At 36.7% G+C, this 17,588-nt stretch overlaps 1 protein-coding gene across 1 annotated transcript; it reads right to left on the reverse strand.

Moving 5' to 3' along the window:
* LOC121409341 (cystine/glutamate transporter-like) lies at nt 1–13,093 on the reverse strand. The gene is made up of 10 exons (XM_041601277.1): nt 13,010–13,093; nt 10,199–10,562; nt 9,654–9,779; nt 8,001–8,100; nt 7,541–7,585; nt 7,315–7,438; nt 5,080–5,186; nt 4,515–4,758; nt 3,394–3,571; nt 1–259 (listed from the first exon to the last, which is right to left on the reverse strand). Exons 1-10 carry the CDS (start codon nt 13,091–13,093, stop codon nt 195–197), a joined length of 1,437 nt encoding a protein of 478 aa, XP_041457211.1. The 3' UTR covers nt 1–194.
* Between the last annotated feature and the right edge of the window lie 4,495 nt (nt 13,094–17,588).

Below are 17,588 nucleotides of genomic sequence, written 5' to 3' on the forward strand. Positions count from 1 at the left end.
TTTGATCAGTGAATTTTACTATATTTATTTAGATATAAATGTTTTCAACACATTTACTCTGTTCTTGAATCCGTCGTGCGTCACGGAGTAAGAAAACCTTCCTATTGATATTTCAGAAAGAAAGTCAGCATCACCTCGTCAAAAGAACATGTCATCCATCAAGTTTGTCTGATCGGGGATGGTGGATCAGGACATCAGAAAGTCTTCTTCTCCTGTCGCACGCAATAGAGAACTTTTTGGAGAAATCTCGTTATCTTTGCTGAAAACAAGTCAGATTTAAAAAAAGAAGACAGTATACGCGGATTTAATTATAGGAGAAATATCATGCATGTCACAACAAATGTTATGATATTAAGCTCGAATTTTATGATGATATAAGACAACGATAAAAATGAAGGTAACGATTGTTGTAGTGGTGGTTGAGGGGCACAGAATGTCGTATACGTTGACATTTTGTAAATAATCGCGTGCTAGCGAAAATTATTGCTTTTTTATAACGAAGATCTAAGTTTGTGATAGATTTGACGTAATATTCTTCGAATGATATTTTTTCGCCCTTTATTTTTCCCCTTTCTCTTTTTTTTTCTTGGTCGTGCAAAGACGCCAAAGGGTGATGGTGCCATGGTGGTGTTGGTCATGATGATGATGACGATGATGATGTTGATGATAGAGATGATGATGATGGTGGTGGTGATGATGATAATGATTAAAAAGATGATGATGATGACGATGATGACGGCGATGGTGGTGAAGATCTTGAGGATGTTTGAGAATTTTTCAGAAAAAGTCCAAATCCGCTGGATAGAAAAGGGCGTACCATGATAATTATTTACTTTGCAAACATACTTTAGCTAATAATGACTGGTAGTTAGTAAAGTATTTTGACTATTCGTTTGCACTTTCAAGTCACAATGTGCCATTATGTTTATATTTGATTCTGATTTGATTTTTTTCGAACTTTTTATTCTTTGAAAGTTAAGAATAAAACACACATGACAAACAAATAATAATTGAATCACATATAGAGTTGAAAAGGTGAACATGTCGAGAAAAATAACAACGCATTCAATGACTAAGTACAATAAGTCGGAAAAAGAGTTTCTGCCAAAAAAAGTGGTGGAAACTAAATCAAAAGCAAGGCTTGTATTTCTTGGGTCCCTTAAACTATTTTGATAGTATGATGACAATGTTATTGTTTTTCATGAAGCACATCTAAGTTAGATGTGAATGATACTCTGGATTTTGAGATGATGCTGAATTATCAAAATTTAGAAGGGTCCATATCATCATTCTATAAAACAAAAAACAAAACAAGCAATCATTATTGTGTTCGGGCGTTTCGGATCCAAAGGTCCCTTACCCCTGCATGTCCAGCATAAAGCGCCTTGGAAACGGCCAAAACGTCAATGGTTAGCCCCTCAGCCATTTTTAGACGGTTCCCCAAAATACCACGTGTTGGAATCAATAACCTCACCGATGTGTATCATTTATCAATATCTTCGTCTGCATTGCTTTGATGGACAAAACCCATTTGCCATACTAGTTAGGACTTTATTTCCCCGAGACGTGGACGAAGGCAAGTAATGTCATATGCAGGCGCGGATCTAGCTCTTGCGATAGGTGTGGGGGTAGGGGTAATTCCCTGACCGGTCACCCAAAGGCCTTAAAGCTTTGTAGGGGCTTTGGGAGGGGTACTAATAAAGTTAAAGAACATTTTAGGGTTATTATTGCAAGCAAGAAAAAGGCCTAACTAAATGAGGCAAGCGAGTAGCGCGAGCTAATTTCTGGATATTGCATGTAATTAGGCCTGGAAATTTAACATTAAAAATACGTCTAATCATAAACGCATCTACATACATGTATAGCTCTACAGAAAATGCGAGCGCGAAAAGAGAGTTTAAACTAAAAACCCCTCAAAAAAAGTTTTGCAACTTAGTTTAGGGGGATGATATCTTTTTGGTTAATGAAGTATAAAAGATGAAACTGGTATCATTGAAAAGCTGAATTATTCTTCTTTACAATGACATGCCATTTACTGTGATTATGTAATCATGGAATATGCAATCACTCTGAACATTGAGAAAAGTCAGAAGTGAAATGTTGCAAAATGCATTGATTTCTAACAAGAGTCTCCATTTCTATAGAATTTCCACCATGCAGGTGACAGTGAATGCACTCGGTCCATCCTCGAAACAATTGGGAATTCGCTACTGGAAACGACGCATTTTGCAACATTTCATTTCTAACATTGCTGCGTATATTATCATGTCTGTGTATTTCATGATAACACTAGCATTACAAATGACACATTATTGTAAAGAAGAATAATCATGCTTTCTAAAGATATCACTTTTACATATGATGATGGCACATTAAGAAATTTATTAGCACTCAAACTTGCAGTTTGAGTTGCAGAACTCAAACGTGACATGGCAACGAATTTTGCAATATTTCATTTTTTTACATTGCTGCATACTTATCATGTCTGTGTATATCATGATAACTAGCATTACAAATGACACATGATAGTAAAGAAGAATAATCATAACTTTCCAATGATACCACTTTTACATATGATGATGACACACTAAGAAATTTATTAGCACTCAAACTTGAGTTGCAGGACTTTTTTTGAGGGGTTTATATGGAATGACACTGATAGAGAGGATATATATTTCACCGTACACATAATGAGAGCTCGATGTAAACGGGAAATCTAAGTACTGTTTGCACGGACTCATGAGTGTCAGCGGAACTTTTTGATATTCCGATCTGAAATGTGGGTGAAAAGCGCCAGCGAAATTATCAGTTTTATTTAGTGATATATGAAATAATCCTATTTCTGATTACTTCAATCTCTTTTTATATTCATTTGTTTTCATTCTTTCATCTTTGTTCTGTTTTGCTTTTTTCTCCTACTTTTTTTTCCTACCCCCCCCCCTTTTTCTCGCCGCCGTGGGGGGGGGGGGCGAATCCTTGTGGTCACCACTCAGGATCTGCCCATGATAAGAAGCGACTATATGGATTTGAGAGGACGAAATCGCAAATAGACAGAAGTTTAAGTGGCAAGTGGCGTTGGAGATCGCTTTGCCGGCCTTTTCAAGAAAGAAAATCTCAATCGATCGACAGACAGGTATAGAAGCAATGTATTACACCATATTCAAAGTGAAAGTTAACGTTGAACGTTTGAGTTCTAATATCATATGGGGAAAAACGGCCTATGTGGACTAAATTAAAAACGGTAAGTGAAACTATAAAGAAAGGAAAAAAACAACAACACAATTTAACAAGAATACAAGTGTTGTTGCAGTCTGCCTTCATCCGTTGATACCCTTGCAATATTTATCATAATAGCAAGAATATAATTAATTAAAAAATAAAATCAAACCTTACCCGAAACAGGTCTGATGCACTTGATCTTGTATTTCGGATGAACTAGGGCATAATAAATTGGAATTCCAATCAACCCAAGAAGTAGACCAGTGCCTTTCTTAACAGGATCAGCGTACAGAGACATGGTTGCAATGAAAATTAACGTAGCAAGATACAGCAACGCCACAATAAGAGGAACCTATTGATGTGGAAAAAAAAATATTAACGAAATTGACTGAGAAGGTCGCTATGCTGCAATTTTTTAAGGATTGTTTTTATGACTTTTACATTTTTTTTACAATACTACGACCTTCATCATGTTCATGCTAACTGATATTTGTCCGAAATTCGCTTTTTTTGTCAATAATTAGCTTAGGTCGTGTAGGTGGTCTCCGTTGTATGCTCGAGCCAGTCTGTGGTTCTCCTAAGCCAATCAAAATCAAGGTATTAAGTGAAAATGTCAATAATTGACAACCCATCAGGGATGACAGCTTTCATCAAACAAACAGTATGACCCGGAAATGATGAGGGACTGAAAATGGCGCGTACGGGACAAAATTTCTGAAGGGCTAATTAAACCTTTTTGATACAAAATGTTATTATAGATTTTGACATCGTATAGGATCAAAGACAAAGCCGAGTAAAAGTGCCGTAAGTAGACCGTACAGATATCTTACGATGACTCTGCGCTAAATGTAGGTTTACCTGCGAAGTTGATCGTACGATGTCCTTGCGATGTGTTTAGGGATACTATCTTACGATTTTTTGGGGAAAAGTGAATCCTCGAAAAAAAAGCAAAATCGTAAACTTTACGATGATCATGAATTCCTATAAAAATCGTACCATTATCATATGTCACTCGGAAATTGTATGACTAGCAGGGTACGATCAGGGGCGGATCCAGGATTTTCCAAAAGGGGGGGGGGCAAAATTTTTCGGAGGAAATTAAGGATATTTCATCCCCGTAAAAATTGGACAAGCAAACAAAAATAGATTAAGTTGCTTCTCAAAAGGGAGGCCACGTGCCCCCTGTGCCCCCCCCCCCGGATTCGCGCCTGGGTACGATTACCTTAGGGGCGCCCTACGATAATCATACACTGTACTACATGCATGATTTGTTTTATTTTTTTAATGGCAATTACCTTGTACGGTCGGTCAAGATTTGGGTACTTCCAACGGTAATAAGGGACTATGGCCACGGTGATGGTTTCGAATACGACATCGGCGAATCCCAAATATTCCACCAACACGATGATGTCGTTCTCGATGAGGTAGACGAGACTAACGACGGCAAACAAGATGGCGGGGAGAGGAGTCAAGCGGGTGATGGAAACCATGGAGAAGATTTCTGGAAAGTGGCCCTCTCTCGCAGCAGCAAATCTTACCCTGCAACAGGAGTGATAATTTGTGTACGCTCTAGGACTTTGTCAGAATGCTTCTTTTGAATCTGTCAATCTGTTATCCTTTTGAACATGTTGAAATTGAGGAATCCTAATTTTGCCGTGATAACTTAAATGTGAAGATGAGCCAACTGTGATAGAAATTCGATTCCAATATCAACATTCGTTTCATAATCATCTTTGACCTCTTTCGAATCGAGTTTCCATTAAATCAAAACACTGACCGTTAAAAGAGATGATGTTATTCTGTACATGCATATTATCTATCAATGATTTACTTCTACTAATGAGAGCAAATGAATATTACCTTGCCGATGTAAAAAGACCACTGTTTTGACCTCCCAGAGCGGAGAGGGCGACAAATAACCAGATAATCCACGACCACTTCATTCCAAGAGCTAAAACGCTGTAGTCCTATAGAGATATTGAGGTAAATTGGGCCTTGTAAAAGGTTCTCATACTGCATCTTCAAGATGACATTATTGTAAAAAAAAGAAGAAATTTTTAGTTTACAACGTTTTATTAATGCTATAACAACTACCAAAACCAACACCATTACCACTTATATTACTACTGCTACCACTACTGCTACTACTACTACTACTACTACTACTACTACTACTACTACTACTACTACTACTACTACTACTACTACTACTACTACTACTACTACTACTACTACTACTACTACTACTACCACTACTACTACTACTACTACTACTACTACTACTACTACTACTACTCCTGCTACTGCTACTACTACTACTACTACTGCTACTACTACAACTACTACTACTACTACTACTACTACTACTACTACTACTACTCCTGCTACCGCTACTACTACTACTACTACTACTACTACTACTACTACTACTACTACTACTACTACTACTACTACTACTACTACTACTACTACTACTACTACTACTACTACTACTACTACTACTACTACTACTACTACTACTACTACTACTACTACTACTACTACTACTACTGCTACTACTACTACTACTACTACTACTACTACTACTACTACTACTACTACTACTACTCCTGCTACCGCTACTACTACTACTACTACTACTACTACTACTACTACTACTACTACTACTACTACTACTACTACTACTACTACTACTCCTGCTACTACTACTACTACTACTACTACTGCTACTACTACAACTACTACTACTACTACTACTACTACTACTACTACTACTACTACTCCTGCTACCGCTACTACTACTACTACTACTACTACTACTACTACTACTACTACTACTACTACTACTGCTACTACTACTACTACTACTACTACTACTACTACTACTACTACTACTACTACTACTACTACTACTACTACTACTACTACTACTACTACTACTACTACTACTACTACTACTGCTACTCCTACTACTACTACTACTACTACTACTACTACTACTACTACTACTACTACTACTACTACTACTACTACTACTACTACTACTACTACTACTACTACTACTACTACTACTACTACTGCTACTACTACTACTACTACTACTACTACTACTACTACTACTACTATACTACCGCTACTGCTACTACTACTACTACTACTACTACTACTACTACTACTACTGCTACTGCTACTACTACTACTACTACTGCTACTACTACAACTACTACTACTACTACTACTACTACTACTACTACTACTACTCCTGCTACCGCTACTACTACTACTACTACTACTACTACTACTACTACTACTACTACTACTACTACTACTACTACTACTACTACTACTACTACTACTACTACTACTACTACTACTACTACTACTACTACTACTACTACTCCTGCTACCGCTACTACTACTACTACTACTGCTACTACTACAACTACTACTACTACTACTACTACTCCTGCTACTGCTACTACTACTACTACTACTACTACTACTACTACTACTACTACTGCTACTACTACTACTACTACTACTACTACTACTACTACTACTACTACTACTACTACTACTCCTGCTACTGCTACTACTACTACTACTACTACTACTACTACTACTACTACTACTACTACTACTACTACTACTACTACTACTACTACTGCTACCGCTACTACTACTACTACTACTGCTACTACTACAACTACTACTACTACTACTACTACTACTACTACTACTACTACTACTCCTGCTACCGCTACTACTACTACTACTACTACTACTACTACTACTACTACTACTACTACTACTACTGCTACTACTACTACTACTACTACTACTACTACTACTACTACTACTACTACTACTACTACTACTACTACTACTACTACTACTACTACTACTACTACTACTACTACTACTGCTACTCCTACTACTACTACTACTACTACTACTACTACTACTACTACTACTACTACTACTACTACTACTACTACTACTGCTACTACTACTACTACTACTACTACTACTACTACTACTACTACTACTACTACTACTACTACTGCAACTGCAACTACTACTTCTAATTCTTACCGCTGCCACTGCTTCTGAGTCCATTATCTGACTGGGTGAGAGGATGGTCAGGTAGGCGACGTTGGTCATGAGGTATACCGCCGTGATCAAGGACATCGAGATGACGATGCTCAGTGGAATATTCCTGTGTGTAAAAGGAAAGTACCACATCAAGTGTCTTCAACATAATTATGCATCAAGTTTGTTTCTTATATTCGTTTGCTTGCGACCGATTGCATAGGCTTACCTTTGTGGGATTTTCACTTCTTCTGTAATTCCAGTGACGACACTCCTGTAAAGAGGGAAATGAAACATACTCCAGTTATATACTTTGAAATGATGATAGTTGATTTATTACTTACTCCATTTGTTTACTTTGAAATGATGATAGTTGATTTATTACAGAAATCGGATCTAGAGCCAGAATCTATCATTGCACACTCTGAGAAAAGTAAAACATTATTTTTCAATAGATGTATTTCTTGACCCATTATTCGAACCTTGCAAGTTTGTTTTAAGACTAAAAAAAAAACACAGAAAGGGATAGACCCAGTAGGCATATAGTTCCATTGAGAGCAAGATAATTTTTCAAGCATTCCATAACCTATTTCAGAACATAATTTTACGTAATCGACCTATTTTCTTTCATTTTTTTTCTGTCTGCGTGACCTGTCTTTTTTTTTCACTTCAAAGATGAATATACAAACCATCCACTGTACGCCCATATTCCTGATAGAAGACCCGTTGGAAGGAGTGTGACGTCATAGGATCCAATATTGAATGCATGTTGAAAATGTTCAGTGTTTCCTGAAGAAAGATAAAGTGCATCTCACTCAAGGAATCATAATGCTGCAAGCCACATACTCCTCCCCCCCCCCATCCCCCCCAAAACACACATTTTCGAATGTAGATTAAAAAAAATCAAAGAAATTCTTACCAATGAGGGATCCAGAAGTGAACATGGTATTAAATGGGACACTTGCTCCTACCCCCCCCCCCCCACCGGACAAACGTACGAACTGACTTCTTTGAAAGAATGTATACTTATTTCATGAAAGATTTGTGTGTATTAGTTATTCATACACAAGAACACAGAAGAAATAGTGATAGACCAATATTGTCGGCTAATTCATTTACATTTACACCACAGTGTTAGTTTATTGTGCCGCCATGCAATCATTACAACACAGTGTTAGTTTATTGTGCCGCCATGCAATCATTACAACACAGTGTTAGTTTATTGTGCCGCCATGCAATCATTACAACACAGTGTTAGTTTATTGTGCCGCCATGCAATCATTACAACACAGTGTTAGTTTATTGTGCCGCCATGCAATCATTACAACACAGTGTTAGTTTATTGTGCCGCCATGCAATCATTACAACACAGTGTTAGTTTATTGTGCCGCCATGCAATCATTACAACACAGTGTTAGTTTATTGTGCCGCCATGCAATCATTACAACACAGTGTTAGTTTATTGTGCCGCCATGCAATCATTACAACACAGTGTTAGTTTATTGTGCCGCCATGCAATCATCAATACTGACACAGCATAATGCTCTAGCGACATTTGCTCCTGTCTTAAAGGACAAGTCCACCCCAACAAAAACTTGATTTGAATAAAAAGAGAAAAATTCAACAAGCATAACACTGAAAATTTCATCAAAATCGGATGTAAAATAAGAAAGTTATGGCATTTTAAAGTTTCTCTTATTTTCAACAAAATAGTTATATGAACGAGCCAGTTACATCCAAATGAGAGAGTTGATGACATCACTCACTCATTATTTCTTTTGTATTTTATTATATGAAATATTTTTATTTTCTCGTCATTGTCATGTGAAATGAAGTTTCATTCCTCCCTGAACACATGGAATTCCATTGTTTTAACATTTTGGGCTTCAGGCAATGAGGTCCTAATCATGAAATTCGTAAAAATTGAAATATTGTATAATTCAAACAATAAAAAACAAAAGAAACAGTGAGTGAGTGACGTCATCAACTCTCTCATTTGGATGTAACTGACTCGTTCATATAACTTTTTTGTTGAAAATAAGCGAAACTTTGAAATGTCATAACTTTCTTATTTTACATCCGATTTTGATGAAATTTTCAGCATTGTGCTTGTCTGATTTTTCTCTATTGATTTAAATCAACATTTTTCTGAGGTGGACTTGACCTTTAATATTTCGATGAGGATTTCAACATTACGCATTTTTACCTTTTTCATGCTTAAAACAACTATTCGTTGGGACGGACTTGCCTCTCATTACAGCTTTCATCTTCCCACGGGAATAACATGTTTTGTGAAAATCACCTTTAATTCTACATCATGCACGAATGCAAAATGGACGTACCCTGTGTGAGGTAATGTATCCCGGTTACACTTATGAGGATCAGACCAACCACCTTAGTGACACTTAGAATACCAGCCACCTTGGACGCCAAACGAACGCTGATACAGTTCACTGCAACAACAAACACTGCAAACGACATAGAAGAAAACAGAAATGAATAAAAATCAACCGTTGCTCGAATCTATAAGAAATGAAATTATTAAAAAAAAACACATCAGTATTGCAATTATACGTTTTAAAGTTCATAAAAATATTCGATTGCAGGCCACGAGGCATTTAATGTTGAAAAGCGTCAGAAAATTGTCTTTGGTGGGCCAATGAAGGTAACATAAAGCAAATGACATTTGATTTATTTACAAATAAGAATTATAATATATAGTTGAATAAAAAAAAATGCAGGGTGGCCGGAGGAAACAGATTAGAGAGGATTAGACATGAAAGAGGGGGAAGAGGGAAAGTTGAACATTAATGCGTCTAATGTGACATCAAGAAAAAACAAGAACGAATTGTTATTATTGGTTTAAATGTAAACACTATGTACTCACAAAGACAGATGACGCTTACGATGCGGAACAACATGAAAGGTACTTCCACGCACTGAAAAAAGGGGGTCAACAAGTAACGTGAGATGGTCATTACCCCGATGGCTCCACCACTTGGGGCAATGATGAACTGAATTACCCAGAGCCGGATGAAAGCCATCAGGGGTCCCCATGCCTGGAGGATGAAGCTGAAGTCGCCTCCAGACTTCTTCACGACGACAGACAGTTCAGCTAGCGTGAGGGCGCCACACGTATTGATGATGGCGCATGCTATCCATAAGATGAAGGACAGACCTACGGATCCTCCGGCACCACGAAGGACGCCGGCCGGAGAGATGAAGATCCCTGTGCCAATGATTGCTCCAATCTGTGAACGAAGCAAAATATTGATGGAAGTCCCAAGTTGGTTTGAAGGCATTTTTAATTTCATTCTACATAGGTATTACAAACAAAAAATAAGTACCCATTAAATCAAATTGGCAAACTTTTGAGCAGAAAAAGGGTGGAAAGGGCTGGAGGAAAATAACTTGGTCACAGAGTTTTGAGCATTATCTAAATCAATCAAATTGGTTTTTCCTGTAGATTATATTTAGTGAAACCAGGGGAGCGTGTCATGAATGGACCCGTCGGACGTTTAATCTGAAAAGTCCTCGGCCCCGTCTTACAAAGACTTAAGATTGATCCAATCAATCGTAAGTCTATGGAAATCCATCAATGTCATAATTTTTTTGTACAGAAAATTTGCACAATTTCCTTTGTAAACAAATGCAAACGCACCAAAGTATCAAGAAAACAATGAATTTATGAATATACATCATATCTAGAAAACATTTTTTGAACAAACATGTATTTGTCGATGTGGGTGTTGCTGCATGGCTTTCCATAGTACAGTTACATCAGATCAATCGTAACTCTTCGTAAGACGGGACCCTGTTTTATTTGACAAATAACATAGTATAAGGTCTTTGATAGTAACAGTGCTTCTGTAGTCTGCTATACAGACTCTGAATGGCTCGTATTTTGCGAAGCAAACCAGCCTGAAAGGGCGAGCGACGCGAGCCATCTGCAGCCACACTACACCTAGTCTGATATGCAGACTCGTTGAATCCGCTGTGGTACACATACTGCAGATGTGGGTCTACATTTGTAGACTAGTGCTTCTTAGCTGATAAGAATCAATGTAAATTGTCAGATCTGACAACTTGTCGGATGGAAATGTTTATGATGAAACGCTCCCTGGAGACGGAATATAGAAGCTTGTAAATGGGCAGAAGAAACATTTATCTGATTGATTATTCTCGACTGGGTTGTTATACAATAACCAAACTGTCTCATTTGACTACAGAAGTTCTCTTGAATTTCCTTAATGCACATTTCTCCAAAACCCCCTTCTTTCTTTCTCTTTTTTCTTCTTTTTTTTCTTCTTACTTCCGGTGGGAACTTAGATTCGAACCTCTCGCTGCAGAACGAAGCATCTCCAGTCTGTCGCCTTACTCACTGAGCTAGAAGGAATTGTTGAAAGTTATTGGTTTCATAACGGTTATCTTCTTCTTTCCTTAGTTGGCAACCAATCAGGATTGAATATTTTTGCCACAGCTTTTGTTCATTTTCAGTAGCTTATCATAATTTTCTTTTCCTTTTCCATTCCTTTTTTTTCTCTTTTCTTCTTTTTTTCATTTTTCCTTCCTTTTCTTTTCTTTTTCTTTTTTTCTCTTTTTTCCCTTTTTTCTTGTTATTTTCTTTTCTTTTCTTCTGTTTTCTTTTCTTTGTTTTTCTTCTTTTTTCTTTTTTTATTCTTTTTCTTTTCTTTTCTTTTTTTTTACTTCTTTTCTTTTTTTTCTTCCCTTTCTTTCTTTCTTTTTCTTTTTTTTTCTTTTGTGTGCGTTCTGTTTCTTGCAGCACGTTTGATTTTCTTCTTTACGACTAGTCTACTCTCCAAGAGTATTGGGTATTTATTTTTCTGACTAAATAAACCGATGCCATTTGGAATTACACACACTCGAATTTTTGACAGAATAAAACCATGTTTTGGTATGTATCCAACTTTTCCTTCTTCTCTTAGATATATGTTAGATAATTCTTGATAAACCTCCATATTTTTTGTTTCAGTTTTAGTGGAGGGGACATAATGGAAGTCTTGTCTTCCTATAGCATATATTGGCAAGAACATTATGAATGAATTAATGTCTAACTGTAGGTAAAAATACAAAATTTGGAGAGTACAATACTGGACGGAATTTGCACCCCATCATGATTTTCTTTTTGTAAATATCGTCACAAAACTTCAAATGGTCAGTGGCTTGGAAAATTCAAGTTTTTGAACATTCGCATTTCAAAAATCAGTTCTGAGTGGTAAAACAATACTTTTGATTGTATAATAATAGAAATGCACAAGGAGAAAAAAGGGAGAAAAAAGGGAAATATGAGTCAGTAATTTTCGCATTCCAATAATCAGTTCTGAGTGGTAAAACAATACTTAGTGATTGTTAACAATAGAAAGGCACAAGCAGAAAAAGGGAGAAAAAAGGCGAAATATGAGTCAGTAATTTTGGCCCCAAAATTTCAGGGAGTGTTAAATTGTGAGAAGTAAACATGGTTTTCAATAACTTCTCTTTTTTGCAGGTTGCTCAAATTGTGTCCATTAGCATTACTTGTCACCGTACTATTGTAATTAAAGTACATATTTTTCATTTTCACAGAAGGCTGTTTTAAAATCCTGATTTTCATACAACCTCTAGCTAGATATTGTCCAAATGAAAGCTCCCTGTTGTTCATCGAGTCCCTAGAAGAGGATGTAAAGTCGATTGTACTTACTAAGTGCCATATACAATCCAAGAGTCCAAGATGTCGAGGAATGGCCACTTTGTTCTTTGAGCCGGGGTCACTGGCACCAGTCATCATGACCACGGGCGATTGTTCTTCTCTCCTTATTTCACCATCAGCAAAGAAGCCAGTTCGTAGTTCAATTCTGCGCATGATCAGAAGGTTCTGCGCATGATCAGAGGAAGATCATTGGTACTAAAGTGACAATGTGGTTTAAAATTTAATGAAATAAGCACCAACTTTGGTGTCTTTATTATTCATATATTCTCTTGCATTTACATCCAAAAGATAAAAAATGCGTCCACGAACGACTGGTATTCCACAGTTTGCCAAGTACATTGTACAGCATGCTATAATTATGCATTCAAAGTAAGAATGCAACAAATACCTTCATGGAGTGTTCATTGGTGTGTGCTATTCAAGTCACCTGGTATAATCCAATTTCTTCATTCTGCTATGTAAGGCATGCATCTGTTATATCTTGCTTATCATAATGAAAACAATGAAAGACCATTTGACCAAAATTGTCCATGATGTAACTACGAACTGGTCTATTGACGTGATACTGTTGTAGGCATATACAGAAGCTATAAAAATGGAAACGGAATAACCATAATCGCGTTTTAAGCCACAGGGCTTCGAACACTACCACTATTTTAAGGCATAATTCAATGAAATTACGGTTTCGGGGATTTTCAAAATAAGTCTTTTTTGTATTTGTATGTTTTTAATTGAAAACGGAACTAATCTATTAACAAAGAAACCAAACTTGACTTTAAAAAAGTAAAAAAAAAAATGATGAACTGTATGACGTCACTTCAAAGTTCATCACATCTACCCAACTGGCTAATTCCTTCTTTCCCGAAGCAATCTCCCACTGGAATAGTCTCACAGCCGATATGGTATCCTCCAAAAGCACTGAGATACTTAAAGCAAAACTAAACATGCAAAACCTGCAACAAAGCAAAACAGAGTAATAATACTCCCACTCTCGTTAGCCCTGAGTGACCCTTCTTGGTGGAGGACTTCAGGGAATGGAACTACAAGGTACAAGGTTCATTATCACACACATATATTTACAATGTAAAAAATACAGGCCTACATATTAAGCGAAACAGAAATCACACAACATATCGATCGCCACACAATGCCGTCATAGGTTATGCCGTACCGCTTAAAGGTCAAGTCCACCCCAGGAAAATGCTGACTTGAATAAATAGAGAAAAATCAGTCTAACATTGTGCTGAAAATTTCATCAAAATCGGATGTAAAATGAGAAAGTCATGACATTTTAAAGTTTCGCTTATTTTTCACAAAACAGTGATATGCACAACTAGGTGAGTCAGTCGATGATGTCCATCACTCACTATTTCTTTTGTTTTCTTGTTGTTTGAATTATAAAATATTTTATTTTTTATAGATTTGATAATAAGGACCAACTTGACTGAACCATATAGTAATAAACAATGCTAATTCCACATGTTCAGGGAGGAAATAATCGTTGTATCATTTGACAATGAAGAGAAAATTAGAATAAGTCATATTCTATATAATGAAATACAAAAGAAATAGTGAGTGGATGACATCATAGTCTCTTCACTTGCATAACAGCTAGGATGTGCATATAATTGTTTTGTGAAATTAAGCGAAACTTTAAAATGTCATAACTTTCTTATATAACATCCGATTTTGATGAAATTTTCAGTGTTATGCTTGTTGGATTTTTCTCTTTTTATTCAAATCAACTTTTTATTGGGTTGGACTTGTCCTTTAGACAAAGATCAAGACATATGCCTACACAAGACAATGCCATTAATAAAATCAGCTTCTTTAACATTCTTGCAAGACCTAAACTGAATTATTTTGGGTGGTACGTATTTTAGGTTTGATCACTCAAACCTTCGGAGAGTACTTTACTCTCAATTACATTTATTATTATTATTTTTTTTTTTTTGGGGGGGGGTGTTTGTTAAGAACTGATCAATCAAACATGTGCTAGTCAGTTCTGTAATCCTATAGTTGGGAAATTGATCATTTTGTTTCAGGACCCCCGTTTTCACAGTAAGCCCTTTTTACAGTAAGCCCGCTCCAAGGCCCTCGTTTTTTGCCTTGCCCGCGGCACACCCCCACCACTTTTTTGGTCGAGTGCCGAAACACCCCTAAACATTTTTTTTTCGCGGACTTCATTTACACATTTTGGACCCTTAACAAGTTTTGTCTACTTGCTAACAATAAGCTTAAATAGACAAAACTGTATTCATGAGGAATTGCATGCCCCCCCCGTGCAGTTAGGGTTAAAATACCACAAAGGAATACATTGTTAACACTGTAAATAAGTGTAATCCAAAATTTATCAGGTAATAATTTAAAAAGCCCTAGGGAAAACTTTGTGAAGAAAATGCCCTAAACGTTTGGCTAGTCTTACCTCTTATATAGTTGCTGTACAAAATGGCCAATGCCTTCTAAGCAGGTAAAAGTGTTGTGAGGTAAAAACCACAACTGCTCACTATTGTATATAGGAAGAAGATCTTATTAACAAGTGGAGCGCCTCTGGCAGTCTCACCTGCATTACGCGACTCAATATATATGATATGGCAGCAGCTGACTTTGAAACCTACTATAAAATAATCATTCACAAAAACACCATCCATATATTGAAACAATACTACCTTCATTGACCCAAAATGACATTGACCTTCATCATGTGACCTAAGACAATAAAATCCAAAAATCCATATTGACTTGTCAGTGATACTTGATAACCCTTTTGTCCACAATTCATAAACTATATCCATAAACTTTGAAAGTTATGACAGCAGTTTAATAATTACCTCCAACATGGCCAAAGTTCATGGACCTTAACGATATTTGACCTTGGCTCATATGACCTGAAACTCAGGCAGCATGTTCAGTAATACTTGACTTCCCTTATGCCTAAGTCTCATGAACGAGATCTATATACTTTCTAAGTTATGCTGTCATTTCAAAAACTTAACATTCGGTTAAGATTTGATGTTGACGCCGCCGTCGGAAAAGCGGCGCTTATATAGTCTCACTCTGCAATGCAGGTGAGACAAAAACTGTCCTGCCATTTCGATACTGTTCTTTTCAATTGGTGCACAGACGTAGACATGGTAGAGACAACCACTCATACCAGAAACATAATATGAAGTCAAATGATTGGAACAAGGTGAGGAGCAACACTCATGCCCTCATCACCGTTTTAGAAAAAAAGAAAATATAACTACTTCTGTTACTCAATATTCGTGGCCTACTATAAAGCATAATGGAAAACTTAAGATAGATTATTCTCCTTGATTTAATGTGTATAAATGACTCCTCAGTGTTTTGTTTCAAAGTAGTGTAACTCGCGTAGGCCATAACCGGAGGAATTCTATACCAATATCTTATTCATTATACAATGAATAAGATGTATTTGTCTTTGTCACATAAATTACCATTTAGTTGGCATACTTGAAACCACTAGCCAGAAAATACATGAACTATACAACTACAACTGAAGTGACTTACGTATGGAAGCTTTAAAGTGCCATCGAATTTTCGAGATGGCAAGATATAGGCCTACGTAGAATTATCTTGCGAACTCGATTTATGAAAACATACCTGCCAACTTTTTTTTGTAGATCCCCTAAGGCCCAACAGAATATATAGAAATGTTATTGCTTACCTTACAATACAATACTCCACATGGATGTAAATCCCGGGGTTGGGGATACATCCCCCTCCCCTTTTTTGGAGACCCCCCCCCCCCCCCCACTTTAGTCAAGACAGAAACAATATTTTTTTTAACATCAAATGATTCATCCTACTGTTAATACGTGGATTAAGCTTTAAATGTATTCAAAGTGATTGAATTGGCACAACAATTTTGCACTAAAAAATGCAAAATTGTTCGCGTGGTCGCTCCGCTTCCGGGGCTCCCGCACTCAAGTTTTGGCTTATTGCAAACGTTATATATATGGTGCATCATGAGAGCGGTTACAATAAGTCCATTTATGAATTACTCTACGATACTAATGAATTTTAAACCAATCAAAACATACTTTGAACACACTGGCGTGATGGGGGGGGGGGGGTCATATTATCCTAGCATCAATTTGTGGAAGCGGGTGATAATTTGTACTTAAAAAATATAGGAAGCCTACTACTGATGACATTGACCAAACTAATGCCGTTAAATAAGGACAACAATATTATAACACACTTCACAATTTCATTAGTTTTTAGATTATCATCAAAAGTATTTAAGTTATTGATAAGTTACCTTTTTCATCCTATGTAATAATATGCATATATATCATGACTGAAGCAACTTTTTCAAGGCTCGCTCACTACGCTCACTCGCTGCATTTCGCCAAGTCTTCATGAAAGACGATTTTGGTCATCATTCTGTCTTCCAACTATCGCTTCGCTCGCTCTCATTTTAATATATATTGCAGTACATTACTTTTATATTCCAACAAATCCGTTACAATATAGCCATCGAAAAATTGTGATAAGCCCTTAACTGAAAGATGGTATTATGTACACGGTTATATAGGCCTACCCC

The sequence above is a fragment of the Lytechinus variegatus genome, chromosome 2, assembly GCF_018143015.1.
Source record: "Lytechinus variegatus isolate NC3 chromosome 2, Lvar_3.0, whole genome shotgun sequence".
Lineage (NCBI taxonomy): Eukaryota > Metazoa > Echinodermata > Echinoidea > Temnopleuroida > Toxopneustidae > Lytechinus > Lytechinus variegatus.

Excerpts from the sequence above, each read along its gene's own strand:
- LOC121409341 (XM_041601277.1), bottom strand. The coding sequence starts at position 13,093 with ATGACTGGTGCCAGTGACCCCGGCTCAAAGAACAAAGTGGCCATTCCT. Across the intron at positions 9,780-10,198 it reads CGTAAGCGTCATCTGTCTTT|TGTTTGTTGTTGCAGTGAAC; the intron begins GTGAGTACATAG and ends TGTCGTTTGCAG. Across the intron at positions 8,101-9,653 it reads GATACATTACCTCACACAGG|GAAACACTGAACATTTTCAA; the intron begins GTACGTCCATTT and ends ATCTTTCTTCAG.